Source organism: Tetrao urogallus, assembly GCF_951394365.1.
Source record: "Tetrao urogallus genome assembly, chromosome: 1".
In the NCBI taxonomy this organism is placed as follows: domain Eukaryota; kingdom Metazoa; phylum Chordata; class Aves; order Galliformes; family Phasianidae; genus Tetrao; species Tetrao urogallus.
Window position 1 is genome coordinate 88,236,565 of NC_136813.1, and position 17,913 is coordinate 88,254,477.

The window sequence follows — 17,913 nt, forward strand, 5'->3', positions numbered from 1 at the left end:
TTCCCTCAGAGCTGACACATGGCCACATGCATTAGAGGCACTGAACATCCTCAGTTGGAAGGGAACCATGAAGATCACCAAGTCCAGCTCTGGCCTCCACACGGGACCACCCAAAATTCAAACCCTACTTCTGAGAGCATTGTCCAAACTCTCATTGAACTCCAGCACTGGGGGCTGTGCCCACCGCCCTGTGGTGCAGCCCCTTTCCCTGACCCCCAGCTGCCCTCCCCTGACGCAGCTCCATGCCGTTCCCTCGGGCCCTGTCGCTGTCACACACAGCAGAGCTCAGCGCTGCCCCTCCGCTCCCTGTGAGGAGCTGCAGCCGCCATCAGGCCTCCCCTCAGCTCCTCTGCTCTGCACTGAGCACAGCGAGCGGCCTCAGCTACTCTTGGTACATTTTTCCCTCAGAGCCTTCCCCATTTTTATAGCCCTCTTTGGACGCCCTCTAACAGCTTTATGGCCTGTTTGTACTGCGGTGCCAAGAACTGCACACAGTACCCAAGGTGAGGCCGCACCAGTGCAAGGTGGAGGCAGACAAATCACTTCATTAGTTGAAGTGAATCCACCAGATATTTTTCTACTTCAGATTTTTTGTTTTTGTTTTGACAGATTTTCTCACTTGATATTTTACAAGGCATTGCCTTACTTAAATTCATAAAACAAATCGCTGACAACTTTCAGAGCACAGCCTGCACACATTATGAAATTCAATGTACTGAGTCGTACGTGTAACTGTAACGGAGACAACTCCAGCCCTTTTGTATTTATTTACAAGCTCTTTATGTTTTCCTTAAGAATGTAATTCCCTTCGGCGTAATGCAGTTAGGCATTACGCTGAGCACTGACCTTCCTCTCTCCTCCCCCGCCCGGTTCCCGCCGAGGCGGGCAGCACCACAACGGCTGCGCACGGGAAAGCCCGCCCAGGCCGCGCCGAGCCCGACCGTTAGGGCCGCTCCCCGTGCCAGGAAGCGGGGGAGGGGCGGGGAAGGAAGCAGAATCACGAGCTGAGGGATGACGCTACGGAGCCCCGGATGTTGGCGGCGCCAGCTGCCTCAAGCGCCGCGGGCGGAAGCCGGTGACGGGAGTGGGTTTCCTCCCGCAGGGGCCGCTCCCGTCCCGTCAGGGCGCGATGGGCACGGCGCTGGACATCAAGATCAAGCGGGCCAACAAGGTGTACCGCTGCGGGGTGAGTGCTGATGTTTGTACCTGATGGGGAGTAATACCCTCTTAGATACGGTCTTTAGGCAAGAGCAGTTCTACTTTGCTTTTTCCTCTGATTGAATTCTTCATCTTTCTTTCTTTTTCTTTTTCTCTGACCGATTTCTTAATAATTTTACACTAATGTAGTTGTTGTATGTGGTAAAGTGATTCTGTGTAGTTTAACTTTTGCAGCCACTTGAAAAATGCTGTGACTTCTGCAGTCTTTTTTTTCATTCCCTTTGAGAGCAGTTGGCTTCACTCCTTTGCAGCCACCTGAAAAGAGGACGTGCTGACGTGGGGTTGGCCTCTTCTGCCATGTAACAGCAATAGGACGAGAGGGAATGGCCTCAAGTTGTACCAGGGAGGTTTTGGTTGGGTATTAGGAAGAATTTCTCCTCAGCAAGAGCGGTGAGGCAGTGGCACAGGCTGCCCAGGGAGGTGGTGCAGTCACCGTCCCTGGAGGTGTTCAGGAGCCGTGTGGATGTGGCACTGAGGGACGTGGGCATGGAGGGGGTGGGCTGCACTCAGTGATCTTAGTGGTCTTTTCTAACCTTAACGGTTCTGTGATAGCAGTTTGTCTCATACAGCATCTAACCGTGTTTTGGCTTACTGAATGCTTTTAATGCTGGGAAACTGCTTTAAACAATTTTGAATGGAAGGTTATGGAACATCTGCTCTGCAGTTGTTGAATCATTGAGACAGCAGCATCCATAAAGCTGAGCTGTCATTCTGTGAACAACACATCCCTTTGGGTGTGATGTTTTGGTGGTAAATGCTCTTCTCTGTTTCTCACCTTCTCATTATTTTGCTGATGCATGTTATTTTATTGCTGTGTTTCTTTTCAGTTTCCCTGCTAGGCTTGCTTTTGTATCATACCAAACAGGACTGATCTTAGTACAAGAAAAGGGATATTTCTTCTATCTTCAAGCTGAAATTAAGTAAGATTCTTAAAATTAGTAGATCTGTGTGGTATGTTTACTGTCACTCAAACTCCGTGTGAGGAGGTTTATAGTTTTAGTTCATTAAGGAGGTCTGGAATTCTGAGATTTGAATGATGTGAAACAGCAGTAAGCTGTGTGTTAGGAGTACAGTATGAATTTTTGATGGTAATTTCGTAGGCATTGGAAGGCATTACAAATCTCTCCTGAATTAGGCATGGAACACGTGTAGCTTTAGGGCTTTTTTTTTTAGAAATGTACTGATTGTTGTGTGCTTTGCTGACATCAGCTATGCTGATAATACCTTCAGTCTAGGACAACTTTCATTTCAAAAAATGCTTTCATCAATGCTACTCGGAAATGAGGGGATTCCTGTAGTGAAAACCATAGCTCATCCCAGTATAGATGTCTTGCTACTTATATGAAGGCAGTGGAGATACTGGGGCTTGAATCGATCTTTTGTTTTCCAAGCTCATTTAAAACTGCATTTGGATATGTAAGAAGATGGTAACAGAATCACAGTTTGTAGGCATTAGAAGGGACCTCTGGAGAGTATCAAATCCAGTGATGTTCAAATTGTACAGTGGCTAGGCCTATTAGAAGATAATAGCACAAAGCTTTTGAAATCGTAATTTGCCTGAAACCATGATTATTACAGCATGACTTCACAGTGCAACTCTCTTTCACAGCCATTTGTTGTCTGCTGCCTTTCTTGCAGTGATGGTGTTGCTTGGTGAGCTGGAGGAGGGCAGTGGCTAGAATTTGGACGGAGTGACTCTTAAATATATATAAGAATAAAATCTGTTGAATCAGATATCCCTTTTTTGTTTTCTTATGAATGGCTTCTCAAATAGAGTGTAACACAGTGTGTGTAACAATCAGTATCAGAATGGACTTGTGCTGGATGTGTAGGAAAAGGTGACAGTGAGATGCCCTAACTTTCAGTTCTACGAAGTTTATGAGATAGCTCTGATTAAAGCATGAAAACGTTTGTCTGTGTAGGTAAATACTTTTGCACAATTAAGCAGATGGATAGTTAAGAAACCATTAATGTTCCTGGTGCTTGTTTTTGTGCGCATCATAAAATTGTTTGGTGAGTTTTTTTGGTGTTGGTTTTTTTTTTAGCAGACTGCTTTAAAGACAGTCTGCTTGCACTCCTAAGTAGGTATGAAATATTTGCTCTGAGAGCTGATATGTAGTATTCTGGTGTGTTTAATTTAATACATGCCTCTTGGTGATTTTGTAACTTCTGAGGGTCATTTTGACTTTAACACCCATCTAAATGGTGTAGGCTTGTAATAGTGTAGTTACCTTTTCTATCATCTTCTCACTATATGGAAACTGTTGAATCACAGCCTGAACCTCTGATTGATCACCTGAGGCGAGCAATGAGTCAGCCCTGGGAGCACAATTTAGATGAAGGTAATTCACCTTTGCTGTTGGAAGGGGTGGAGCCTGGCTGCACCTCTCCTAGACCCATTTAAGAGCTGGCTACCAGTGGGGAAGGATCTCTTTTTGGAGATCACTCCTTTGGAGTTTCATAGCAAGCCCAGGACAAGGGTAAGCACACTTATTTATTCTGTTTTTGATATAATAACTGCTTAACCAAACTCTCTTGTTTATTTCATAATTATAACATCTGTATATTCATTGATTATACACCTCACGTTGGTTATGATTTCAACACTAAGCCTTTGAAAGTATGTGACTTTCAAAGCAAGTCTGTAAGTTTTCCCTGATTTCACGCAATCAGTGAAGTCATGCCTAATGAGATCTCTTTCTTATTTTAAGAAGCAGTGGGTGGCCTATAGAATGGAGACTACATAGAGTGGAACAGCTCCAAGAGAGCAGGAAACTGGACAAAACAGATAAAGTTGTGTGGATGAACAGAAGCCTGAGGAATCTCAGCTTGTGCTTCTAGGTCCTCATAGACCAAAGAAGTGGCAATGGCTGCTGATTCTTCCATTTGAGCTCCAGTTTTCTGTTCTGTGACAATGCGTGAAATCTTTCGCATCTCTGGATCTGTTGAGCGTATGCCATTCAGCATCTCAGTCTCCTGAAAGCATTTGCTGTGTTTCTGTGTTACCCCCAAGAGGGAAGCGGTGAGGGGAAACAGATATGAGAGAGACCCATATTTAACAAGTTCAGAGGTTCCCGTGGTAGTAAATTCCATGTTAATGAAGGCCCTGAGGGTGTGAGAGTTTACATAAAAAAACTTCTAGAGGGAAATGCTTAAAGATAAATGTTTGTGAACTTTAATGTTATTGCACAACTCTTTTCTATTCTTGTTAGGTGAAAATATAGTTCAAAGTATATAAGAGAAGGCTGGTGAGAGAAGAATGTGTGTGTCTGAAATAAATGGCTGGCCAGGAAAATTAATAACATCTGAGTAACTTCTCATTTTTTGCTTTTTATAAGGTTAGAGTGGTATGTGTGGTTTTCTGTAGGCTTTCTCCATAAGGCCGAGACCTCTACATTTCATCTTGGTGCTGAAATAGCCGTATGGTTCAATCTTCAAATTACTGTTCCCTGCTGTCTTGGGTTAGGTCAGGTTACTTTTCATCCTAGTACAGTGACCTTGGTTATATTAAATCCAGTTGAGTCTGAGCATTTTTCATCATTACAAAACAGTCTTTCTTGCCAAGTTGAAATCTCTTCTCCTATTTTTTTATTTATTTTTATTTTTTAGTGCAAGGCAGTATCTTGGCAATAACTGTTATTTTTAATTCTTCTTTTCTTCCATGTGAATTGTTATTTTTTTTTTAACTGGGAGAAAGCAGACATAACATTTATAAAATAGTTGTGCATGGCAACAAATTGCTGCTTTAAAAACGAAAAACTTGCTGTGGTAATTGGTGAGCCGTTTCTATGTTCATTGTTTATGATCATCAGAAACTGGAGAAAATAAGCAAACAAAGACCTTTATTTTTTTCCAGAGTTCAATTTGAGTAAGCTTGGTTGAAACAAGTGCCTTAAACTGGAGGTAAAGAACAGCACATTCACCATTTCTTGGAGCAAAAAGAGTAATAGGATTGTTAGGAGGCAAGAGAGAAGTGATTGGGGATTTAAGAACAAAAAGAAAATAGATCTTAATGGCCAGTTTTGTTATACCAAAATAAGGCTTACTGCAGCAACTAGGAACAGAAGATCAGTGTTCAGGAGACTTCCCCCTTTTTCCCCCTCCTCTCCTTTCCCCCCCCCCCCCTTTTTTTTTTTTTTTTTTTTTTTAATTGAAGAGAAAATTTCAAGCCATTGAGGCTAATTTAACAAACTTTGGAATGCTGGAAGAATGAGAGGGGGACAGTCACAGCTAATGATGTGTTTTATTTAGCAAACCTAACAGGATGACTGGAATATCTGTGGTAGTTAGCTCAAAATGGATAATTAAAAGAATTGCAGGCTGAAAAATGCAGTATACAAAGAAGAATGCCTTGATTAATGTCAGCAAAAGGCTTTTAATGACAAGTGACTCCAAAATATACTTAAGTTAGAATTTGCCTACACAGAAGCTTTTTATTGTTTCTGACAAAGCAAACTGCTTAGTAATACTGAACGTTGAGGTTGAATGTCTGATGTCCTGTTAGTTGGATACAGCAGGGTTTTCCTATTAAATGCAGTACCTTTCTGCGTAAAGAATCAGAAGAATGTGAAGTTAAGATCTGCTGGTGGATCAGTTGGGTAGAATAATACATGTGGCAGAAAATAACGAAGAACATTTACTAAACAGGACTTAAGTGAACTTAATTGGAAGTCTAAAACTGCCAAATTCATGCCCTTAGTCCTGAAATTAAAGGTTTGTGATGTGGAAAGAGGAACCCCAAGAGAAACTAAAGCATTTTGTTGGTAACCAACTGACCATGGACTCCCATTTTGCCAAACCAGTGACAAGCTTAATTCATAAAACTTGGAGCTATGAGATACGGTTTAGTGGCTTGTGGTAGCAAGGGTAATGGGTGGACGGTTGGACTAGATGATATTGTAGGTCCTTTCTAATCTTGTGATTCTGTGCTTCTATAAAGATATAGTTAAAATAAACTGGAGCTGGGTAATTGGTAAGCATTTCTGTATGTACTGGCATTCATTACGGTGTCTTCTGTTGCTGTCAACACTTGAAAATGCGTGGTGGCAGATTTCAGGTGGTCCTGAAAGCTTGCCTTATGGTTTGTTTGATTGATTTTGGTGCTGGTGTTTTTTCAAAAGTATCTGTCATTTGAAAATAAAATAGGCTGATATGATATTTCTTATCAGCAAATATTCTTATCTGTCAAATGACTGGCTCCAATCTAAAAGTACATCATATCTAGCTGGAAGCTTTTTGTAGTGCCTTATTCAAGCAAGAAGACCTGACTGTAAGCAGTTAGGTTGGAATTGGTGTGTGTTTTAACACTAGAAGTAATTCTCAGCAAATAATTAACGTGCTTTGATCCTTTGAATCTTTACATCATGTTTAAAGAATCCGATTGGCTGCCTGGTTTAGTCAGAAGTTGCAGTTTGTCTTAGGAGTTTAGAGATGAGGTTCTGTGATCTGTGTTACGCGCTATTGCTTCTTCCTGAACAAAGATCAGCCCTAATTGTCCTCAGCCAAACACAGATAGCTCTGCTCAACGACTGTGAAAATAAGGGATGATGAGGTTGAATTAGGTGAAGCAGATGTTCGTTGTAGTTGTGACTTTTCTGTCAGTTAGGTGTGCCTGTTTGAGAGGTGAGGAACTGACAGTAGAAGAATAAAGAGCTTATTTGGGGATCGTTAACTTGGAACAGTTTTCTCACAAGAATGTTTTGTTCCAGTGTAGCATGTGCTACTCTGTCAGCTTCACGGGATGCAGTGTCCTTTCTGTGGATAGTTACTCTCGTTAGGAGAACGATTCTTTGTAGGAGGGCATTAGCATTATTCCATTTTGTGAAGTTTTGTCATCGTGTGGTAAAGCCTTGAGGAGTTCCTGGAAAGTGTGAAGGTAGAAAGTGAGCAAAAGCAACTGATGATAAGTTACTCCACTGTAATAAGTGGGGCTTCATTTCACTGGTGACTTTCTCTACGCCTTTGTAGAATCCTTAAGGTTGGAAAAGACAACTGAGATCCCCCAGTCCAAATAGTCAGCCCACGTCCCTCAGTGCCACATCCACACGGCTCCTGAACACCTCCAGGGACGGTGACTGCACCACCTCCCTGGGCAGCCTGTGCCACTGCCTCACTGCTCTTGCTGAGGAGAAATTCTTCCTAATACCCAACCTATACCTCCCCTGGTGCAACTTGAGGCCATTCCCTGTCATAATTACTTGAGAGAAGAGGCTGACTCCATTTCACTACAACCTCCTTTCAGATAGTTGTAGAGAATGGTAGGGTATTAAAGATAAATGAATACCTTTTGATACAAATTGAAGACAGTACTAATTAGTCTAGTGATGCCAAATAACTTTTTCAAATGTTATGTTTTCTTTTGCAAAACTAAGAAGCTTTCTCATAAATGATGTGCTGACTGTAAGTATTTTACCATCTTGATATGTTTATGTTCTTTTGATTTGTACCTCTTGGAAGGACAAGAGTACTGAAAGTTTTGTGTTTAGGGAGAACATGAAAAAGTACAAAGTAGCTCTTCTTAAGAGAGGGAATAGTAGATTTTCACACCCATTGTAAAATGGAGATAGAACCTGATTGCATATGAACAGTTCAGATAAAAATTAAAGCATCTCTTTTGTGATGCTACTCTCTCTCCTGACTAGTGACTTCTTTAAGTTGCTTGTTTAAAAAGTGACTTCAAGGTTTTTCTTTTAATTTCCTTTTATTTCTTAGGAGATACTTATTGTTTAAAGAAAGAAATCGCATTTAATTTTAATCCATTCTTCTCCCTTCTGCCCTAAATGCATACAACCTTCTTGTGTGAAGCTGTGTAGGTGATAGCTAATAGGTTGTTGCTATATGATAGAAGTCTGTTCTCATTTACTGAAGCACTTCATACGTTCAGGGCTGTCCTTGCTTCTTATAGTTTAGCAGTATTCACTTTTCAAAGCAATAACCTAATTGCTGGTACTAATTAAAGCCTGTTTGCAAAGCAGTACAGTATTTAGGTCAGCTTTTCTTCACTGTCCTTTTGTGCTTGTGCCTTCTGTTCCTGGAGTTTCCCAGTTGCTGCAGGTCCTCTTCTCGGATTTGTAGCATGGCAGCCTTCATTGTGATGCTTGATGCTCTGCTTTAAACTGCCTGACCCATTTTCTATATTGTTATGCTGTACCACTAGTAAAGACAAAAGGCTGGCAGCATTCAAGTGTACGGAGCTAGACTGGTTCTAACTGGTCGAGCATGGAGTGGGCAGTCTGAGTTACTGTTTGAATCTGTGGTTTGGTGTGGAGGCTGAGAGCTTTACTATCAACCAGGAGAGAGTTAGTCCTAAGAAATCTCCAAGTTCTCAAATCACTTGCTGCTGTTTCCAGACGTTTGAGTGTTTGGTGTGCAATACTGGATTGAAGTGGACTCTATTGTAGGAAATGGGAAGGATAAATGATGGGGTATGTAAAATGAAATGTGTCTTGCTGTCCTGCAGTCAATTCTTTTTCAGTGTTCAACCTTCTGAATTAGTAAGTAAAAGTTGCCATGTTCTTGTGCAGATACATTCTTAGTGGGATAAGTGACCTGTCTCTTGGTTCACACATCTTACCCTTAGATTCAGATACGCTTTGAAACTGTTTCCCACATAGTGGGGCATAAGTTTGTGTAGCAGAACATCTGTGGAGTGGTGGGGTTTTTGTTTGTTTTGTTGCTGGCTTTTGTTGTTATTAATTAATTTGCTCTGTACAGCTCTTCGGATTAACCTGATCATCAGCACAGGCATCTCTTTCACAGCTATGCTCTCTATCCCATTCCTTATGACTGACCATCCTGCTTTTGGTATTTAAATTTTTCCTGAGATTTGGAAATGAAACTTAACTGTTACCAACTGAACTGATGGCTGCTTATGAGGATGTTTTTCATTTGCCAGGAGAGGGAAACCTCAAAGTGTTGCAACGCAATTGAAACTTGGAATAAGTACTTTCAATAAGTACTTCTGTGAGAAGGAGAATGTTTTTAAAGAAAACAAACTGGAGTCTGTTCCTCACATTATTTTGTTATCAGTATTTGTCTCTTCTAACAGGGTTAGACTGTACTTTGGGAACAGCTTTGTTGAGTTGTTGGAAAACGGAGTAGCATGTTGTCTGAGTAACAGCATTACCAGAAATTGCTTTAAACAATTGTTTAGATGTTGTCTTTTCTCCTACTAGGAAATTCTTTCTGGCGTCGTGGTCATAACAAGTAAGGACACAATCCAGCACCAAGGCATCTCATTGACGATGGAAGGATCTGTAAATCTGCAGCTCAGTGCCAAAAGTGTGGGTGTGTTTGAAGCTTTCTACAATTCTGTCAAGGTAAGAACCTGTGCAGGTTGATATCTTCAGCATGAAGCTTTTCTCAATTTTCTTAGATTTTTCTTTATTGGCTCTCAGGAAGTTACAGTACTTCATGGTATGCGAATGATACAAAGCAGAGAAATGCTTAACGTTCTTTCACCATTTTGGAGTGTTTTCTTTAGGGCAGAAATGCAGTAACGTAAATACTAGGGTTACTGGAGGATGCATTGGAGACTCATTCTACGGTGACAAAGTTTAATTGGACTTCTGTCCAGGTCAGTTGTTACACTAATAGTTTCTGCAGAGGCCGTTGAGGTTGTTTGCTACTGAGTACCGTAAAGGTTCCTCGGTGCAGTATGACACTGCAGTCCAGCAGCTTGAACACAGAATCCTGGAAGGCCTCTCTACTGCTCTCCAGGTTTGGAAATGTGAAGTCTGGAATCTAGCAGGACAAATTATCTTGGGCTGCACACAAATGTGGCTCTATTGATTGAGGGCAAGGTTGCCTATGTCTAGAGTCAGTGTAGCTGTATTTGTGGAACAGTTTGCCAAAGTGTAGGGTCTTTTAAAGTCTTAATTTGTATCATAGTTACTTTGTTTGCAGCATGAGTAATCTGTCTGTGATTGATTGAAAAACAGAAAAGCAGAAGAAGCAATAGAATTTTCTTGTTCCAGCCTGCTAGAGGAAAAATAGAAGTAAAACTGTAGAGAAGTGTAACCTTCAAGCAAAGCTGCAGTGATCATATTTCTTTATAGTTATCTTGTATCCTTTTCCTAGTATACCCAGCATTCATTGATTAGCTTCCTTCTAATTGAGTAATAAACACTTTATTATGAGCTGGAGGAAAAAAAGTTCCCTTTATGATGTTCCCTACTAAGATGGGCTGAGATCATTTAATCTTTTCTCTTCATCCAGCACTGCTTCTGCTGCTTTGTTTCTGTTCATTCGGGTTGATTCAATTTATTAGATTAGTAGATCAGGAGAGGGCAAGTTTATTTCTGATATGAGTTTAATTGATTTGAATTATCTTACTGATAGGTCAGATGAATGTCTAGTTTAGCACAAAAGAAAGTAATGCTACATGGAGGAGCAAGTTAGGCTGCTTCTTTTAGTATGAGTGAACAGTGAGCTTAGTTCAGTCATTCTTCTTTCTCATGTTAAAAACGCAGGTTGGAATAAACCTAAATAGAGAAGGTTTAGCTTTATCTCATTAAATGTCAGCACAACGATCACTCTTTCAGTTCTGGCAACTGTGACAAATATGTGTAAGTAATGGAACAGTAAGATAATGAGGGATTGCATCTCTTATCAGATAGACACTGAAGCAACTTAAACTGCTTGCAAGAAACTGGAATCTTGAATGAAAATAAGATGCCAGTAGTAATGCTGTGCTGGATTTTCAGTCTACTTCCCTATTGGGCACTTTTGCTCTGTCCTGCTGCTCTTGCTCTGTTCCATTTGTGTGCATATTTCATGATTATCAGGCTTTCCCGGTCCAGTGGTAAATTTTAGCTAACCATAATTTCAGAAATAAATCAAAAAGAAACCTTATAAGAAGAGAAACCTTTAGGGTGAGAAGTGGTGGATGAGCAGGCAGCAGGGTGGTGGGGAAGGGCTGCCTGCTGAACTGGCACGTGTACCTGTTGATTTCTGCAACTCATACTACAGGTCATCATTTGGAAAATGGCACTTTGCTTTCCCAGGTGCTTCAGACTTTGCTGTTCAGTTCTCTAAATGCATGTGGTCATTACTTTGCTACAACCATTAAATAGATCATACATCATTTTTTTCCAAATGAAACATTGTTAGTATTTCCTTGTAAGACTGGAGAACTGCGTATGAGGAAAAAATATCTGAATTTTTGGAAAATTCTTGGAGCCTGTTAGACTTCAGTGATATTGTTGGTTCATTTGACATGATGTAACTGTCACTGTAGTTCAAACTGAACTTTCGTATTTATTTTTGCAGCCTATTCAAATTATTAACAGCACTATTGAAATGGTAAAACCAGGGAAGCTTCCCAGTGGCAAGACAGAAATTCCTTTTGAATTTCCACTGCATGTGAAGGGCAACAAAGTTCTGTATGAGACGTATCATGGTGTCTTTGTTAATATTCAGGTAAGGGAGTCCTACCTGTAAAGAAAATCTGAGCTTTTGTTACCTGTCGTATCTCTTCTTCCATGGAAACAGAGGACAAAGTTTTCTGTCATAGCATCTTTAAGTATATTTGTTTTTGTCAGTTTGAAGGATAAGCAGGAACTTAGAGGTCCTTCTCTTTAAACAAAAACGTGGTGAGAAGCAGTACAGAAATCACTCTTAACTGGATGTCATTTGGGTGCTCAAGCCATACCATACAAGAGTGTTACTGTGTCAGTGAATTAGTCCCTTGATCTCACTGGCTGTTATGCAACATGCGAGACCATTTGAAAATGGGATGGGCCTGTAAGCACAAAATAGCTTTCATTTGGGGCATCTGAAATCATATACCTTGTATCTCCTTCCCTTCCCACTGTATCATTGGTATATGCATTGCCTACAAATCTGCTGTAAGCAGTGCCTTAAATATTAAAATCTGCATTCTGCATATACATATATACCCATACAAAGGACTGAAAGATAACAGATGGATGAAATCTTAAGTTCTTCAATAAGTCTTTCTTCTTTCTCTTTGTCATCCCATTCTTGCCAGTATACCCTGCGGTGTGATATGCGACGTTCTCTGCTGGCAAAAGACCTAACCAAGACTTGTGAATTCATTGTTCACTCAGTGGTAAGTGCAGTTTGTATTAACTACACAGTGGGGGGAGGCTGGCTGCGTGTGTGCTTTGTTGGATCTGATTTGGTTTATTTTATTTTTCATTTTAAGTGAAGTTTGGAGGTAAGGTTAAAAGATTAAGTAAAACAATAAGTAGTTGTATCTGTGGTATGTATGAGTAAAGGACATATATAACAACATAAATATCCAGAAGAGCTAACGTGTCAGTTTTTATTGATAAAACACCGTTGGTTTTGTTTTGCATTTAATGTAGAATTATAAATAGGATTTGCACTGCATTTATTCTGTTATTTAATTTTTAAAAGTGAAACAACAATGTAGGTAGAAGAACACATATTTATCTAAATGCTGTTTCAGATTATTTGAATGCTTCCTAGCCAAAACTTCCAGGCACCCAAAAGCCTGCCCTAGAAAAGGCAGTTTGTTAGTTGAGAGACAGCACATAATTTCTGTCACTTAGATGCCTAATTGTGACTTGAAGCCCCAGGCCAAAATATCAAAGTTAGGACTGCATCAAATTGGAAGGAAGAAACTTGTCAGCTTAATCACCTTTATTATATAAGCCCATGGTTGGCAATATGCTAGATATCCAAGTTAACAAATAACCACACTCTCCAGTCAGTGACATGGAGACAGTCTTCTATATCGCTGTGGGCTGAGATTTGACTGTCTCACAATAAATGGTTTACTGCATGTTATTTGGAAGTTCCTATATCAGATTTTTTTCCACATTTTAGTTTGTATTGCCTTACACACACATTCAGAGCACGTGCTGTCAGTACAGGTTGTGCAGGCCTAGCTAAATACCTCTTCTTTTTCCACATGGAACTTACTAGAACATATTATTTTGTATCATTCCCTTGAAGTTTTTAACAGAGCAATTAAAGTGTTAGATTCTTTCTTATGCTGTTATATGGTAGAAATATGCTGTTTTCATTCTGTACTACCACAGATTTAGCTAGGTGCTAAAAGGAGGTCTTCTGTTGGCAGGATTGTATTATTTTCCAAAATGTATTATACTACTTTTTATTAGTCCATCATTATATTATAAGTAAGCCACAGTTGTCAAAATAGGGAACAAATTATATTGTGCAGTTTCCTGATTTTATTTCATGTTCCTACTGTGGCACGTCTTAGAACACAAGTCAGTAAATCATGACAAATCTTCCAGTTGAGGTGAATTAATGAGGTTTTACTGAACATATAATTCTCTCTGTCAGTGCTCAATGTACCATTTCCCTTAACCTTATTCTTTGCCAGGATTTGTCATTTGTGGGAGAATACAGTCAATCTTTTTGCTATTATCTTCCATCTTGCAGCTGGGCAGCAGAAGCTGTTTTGAATTCTTAGGTAGTGAGAGTAAGTCCTAACTTAGAGTTCAAGTTAAGGCCACCGGTATAGCAGTGCTCTACCAACTCTCAGTCACATGCAATTGGATCTCTCCTGATTGATGCTGCTGTGCTGATCACTTGTTCTAAATATGTAGAATATGTAGGGAAAAGACAGTGTGTCTCTCTCTGAGATAAGGATGGGGAGAGAGCGTGGCAAATGGTAAATTACACTTGCCTTCCTGATTCAAAGCACAGACTGCATCACAGCTGAGCTCAGGGCCCAGCCAGCCATTTATGTGAAGACTAACTTCTTGGTTTTGTGACAAGTGATCTAAAGAAGTGAACAACTACAAGAATGTGCCCCTAGAATTGTTTCTTCCAATGTGGGAAATTAACCTGGACCACATTTTGCTAATTTTACAGTTAAAGAAGCTGAGAGTCCACATCTGTTACATCAGTGCCAGATTAGATTCCCTCAACTCATATCTTTTTGATATGAGGATGGCTTAACAGGCCTGAGCTGGTCCTGAAAGGGCAGCAGAAAGAGCTCAAAGTGCTCAGAGATAGCAAGAGAAGAGGGAAGGTTCTTTAAACATATAAATAATCTTGCTCCATTACTCCAATTTACCCTGCCCAAATTTACAAAGTAATGATAATTTAAGGAAACATAAAGCATGACATACAAAATGTAATTATTTGTAAATACAGAAATGTGAATTTTTTTTTCTATGGCATTCAGTATGTTTCAGAAGATTGGTAGTGTTCTTTTTTCCAGGGCATTTTGATTAGCCAAACACTTGGTGTATTTGTTTTTAAACTTAAGAATGGAGATTATGTTGTGGCTTATCGCAATGGCAAGTGCAAAATAATCAAAGTTTTGATAGTTTTGTTTCTATAATTCAGATTTGCAATATGCTGAGATCTGTTTAGACAATATCATAATATTACTTACTACCAAATGTAGGAAATTTCAGATCTTTTGTTATACAGATACATACTTCTTGTATGCAGACAATTCTGAAAATTAACACAGCCAATTGTTAATTGATGTTAGTATTCAGAGTGTGTGTTTGTGTGCTGTAAATCAGTTACAGCTTAACTGTTTCATTACTGTTTAGTCACAGAAAGGGAAACTGACGCCGAGCCCAGTAGACTTCACAATTACTCCTGAAACTTTGCAGAATGTTAAAGAGGTACGTTGTTTGGGTTTTATTTATTTACTTTTAATTTACTACTTGCATGATTCTGAACAAGAAAAGAATGAATAAATGCTTTGCTGTGCATCATTAGCTTTTTTTTCTTTTTTCTTTTTTTTTTTTTTTTCTCTCTCCTCCCTCCTGTTTTTATTTTGTAAGGTGATGCTGCCTGTTCTCTTCTGGTAGATGACTAGTTATGTTTGTTTTCCCTCCATCTTCTTAGAGAGCATCACTTCCAAAATTTCTCATCAGAGGCCATCTCAGTTCTACAAACTGTGTCATTACGCAGCCACTAACAGGGGAGCTGGTAGTGGAGAGTGCAGAAGCTGCAGTCAAAAGTATAGAGCTGCAGTTAGTGCGTGTGGAAACCTGTGGTAAGTTTCCCAATAGGTGGAACGTGTGTATGCTGCAGTAATTACCACTTAGATGTTCAATATGCAAGACTGTCAGAAATCATACAACTAAAAACACTGGCAAAAAATAATTCTGCATTTCGTGTGGAACAGTTGAAACATTACTTTAAATTCAATCCCTAAGACTTAGTTTTGAAGCACTCATGTGAAAACTCACAAATCAAAGGGCAAAAGGCCATATCCCTGTTCCCTTCCCTTCTTGCTCCTACCCCCAGTGAATTCATATTTGAATTTTGGCCATTGCTTTGCTTTTCCTTCCGCTCCCTCTGAATTTCTTTTGCTTTCACCAGGGTGTGCAGAAGGTTATGCCAGAGATGCCACAGAGATACAGAATATTCAGATTGCTGATGGGGATGTCTGCAGAGGCTTACCAGTTCCTATATACATGGTGTTTCCCAGGTTGTTCACTTGCCCTACCTTGGAAACAACAAACTTCAAAGTGGGTAAGTGGATAGGATCTTATGCTCTGTTTGCAGCTTCCATTAGAAATAAGCTGCTAGTTTCACTTCAGCTTCTGGCAGGTAATGGGATGAATCGCTGTGCAAGAAAGAACAAGGACGAGTATTTCCTTGTAGAGGTTCCATGAACAGGACTGTAGTATGCTGCATTTCATATAGACTGAGAAAGCAGAGACCAAGTGCTTCCAATCAGAAATAGTTAGGATACTGTTATGCAAGTTCTAAGAGAATTACATGACCAGAATAATCAATGAGTAACTTTTCTGCCAAAAAAATATGGTGTTGTTCAACACCTGAATAGTAGCCCGAGAATAAAATGGAAAGATTCCTTCTTTCTATCACTGCTGAGAACCCCTCCTTCCATAGCATTTTTTATTTTTATTTTTTTTGCTTCCCATTCTCCTGCTGCATAGATTCAGAAGTGAGGCAGATTGTACCTGACTCTACTTTCTAGATCTACACAGGCCACTTCCTCCTAACTGTATCCAAACTCTACCATCTTCATTACAAACATCTAAAATTTAGGATAGTTCTCATTTGTTCAAATAAGTACTTCAGAAATTCTCATTGCTGCCTGTGGTTGTTTTTTGTTGTTGTTGTTGTTGTTGTTTTTTTAATTTAATTGCATCACGTTGAGGCTGCTAGTACAGTAGTAGCTGTTACTACAGTCTAAGTCCCTACTTCCAAGATCCTTCCCACCTGAAGCTCCTGTTACTTTTCTGCTGTGTATCTTGGACAAATATGCACAGGTAGCTTTCCAACTTTCATTACTTGGTTGTCTGTTCCCCCAAAAGCATTTCTGTACCTGATGTACTGTGATTTTTTTTTTTTTTTTTTTTTTTTTTTTTTTCCCCTCCACTTCCCCTTCTCACCCCCCCCAAAATACTATTCTGGTTTACTTTGGCCATTTCTTACCATTAAATAAGAAATGGCTGCTGTTAATGTCATATCTACTTTTATGAATTTGAAGTCTTAATTGAAGTATGAAAGTGCCCAAAAAAGACAGCTATGTTCAGTGTAATCTCTGCCTTCCTTCATCTGGGAACTCTACTTGTCTTTATATTGTCTCCACTTAGAAGTCTTTACAGACCTGATCCTGATCCTATTTCTGACCAACACAATGTAATATTTGAAGAGTAGATTTTGAGACTTTTTCATCATTTACACGTATATGGTTTTTTGGTGTTTAACTTCACTTTCTGTAAGGCCTTAAAATCTTGTTACATTCTGACAGTGTGGGCAGGAATTTGTTCCTTAACTTTTCAATGTGATTCTAAAAAAAAATATGCATATGCTTTGGGATGAGGTTTCTCACACCAAAGTCCATTTTAATCTGTAGTTGTTTGATCTTCTATGTCATCTATGTTGATCACACAGTGGTCAACAGGCATCAATTTTCAGTCACAGGGAAGCAAATCCAGAAGAAACTCAGTTTGTAAGAAGCCAAGGGTCTCAGTGGCCCAAGGTCTCAGATGCCTCTAATTTGGTTCTGTCTGGAATACCTTTTCATCCCTGTATGACTTGGCTGTGGAAACAGCTTGGGAGAGTCCTGTGGTGTGATGCAGCTGAGAGTAGAAAGTGTCTGCTCTGTTTTTACTGTTACAGTTCAGTTGAATGGATTAATTAATGGAACTCTTTCTTTTCCTGTAGAGTTTGAAGTGAACATTGTTGTCCTCCTGCATGATGATCATCTCATCACAGAGAACTTCCCACTGAAGCTCTGCAGGATGTAAATAGCCAGAGGAAGAATCACTTAAGGAGTGACTGGAGAAGGATGAAATCATTCAGAGACAAAATGAGATTTTTATCTTATCTTGTTATTTGAAGTGAAAACTTGTCACTTCCTTCCTCCTGATGGTGGTTCTTGGGCTCTCAGTTATCCCAAAGCCTGTGCCTGTTTTATGGTAGCCTACATGGACTAACTATCTTGAGAGCTCTGTCAAGTATCTGATTTCAGCAACCAGATTTTGTGTTTTTTTTCTCAAACAAATTGTGAATGATTTTTTTGCATATTTTCACAAGTTATAAAAATATGTGAAGCAAATTTTTCTGTTTAATTCATAACGTAACACTTGTTCCAAAGTCCTTCAAAGACCTCTTAAATGAAGTCAGTTCTGTTAATATGGTTTACTGTATATATATTTGAGGAGGGGACAGGACTGAATAGTGCCTGTGGAAGTATAATAAATGGTGCTACTACAATGCACAGTGTCATGAGAT

At 39.7% G+C, this 17,913-nt stretch overlaps 1 protein-coding gene across 1 annotated transcript; it reads left to right on the forward strand.

Annotated features, from left to right (window-relative positions):
- Nucleotides 1-1,129: 1,129 nt before the first annotated feature.
- VPS26C (VPS26 endosomal protein sorting factor C) lies at nt 1,130-17,426 on the forward strand (the record flags this gene model as incomplete). Its single annotated transcript, XM_079549426.1, has 8 exons — nt 1,130-1,186; nt 9,393-9,536; nt 11,488-11,637; nt 12,209-12,289; nt 14,745-14,819; nt 15,046-15,196; nt 15,526-15,678; nt 17,344-17,426. 8 exons carry the CDS (start codon nt 1,130-1,132, stop codon nt 17,424-17,426), a joined length of 894 nt encoding a protein of 297 aa, XP_079405552.1.
- Between the last annotated feature and the right edge of the window lie 487 nt (nt 17,427-17,913).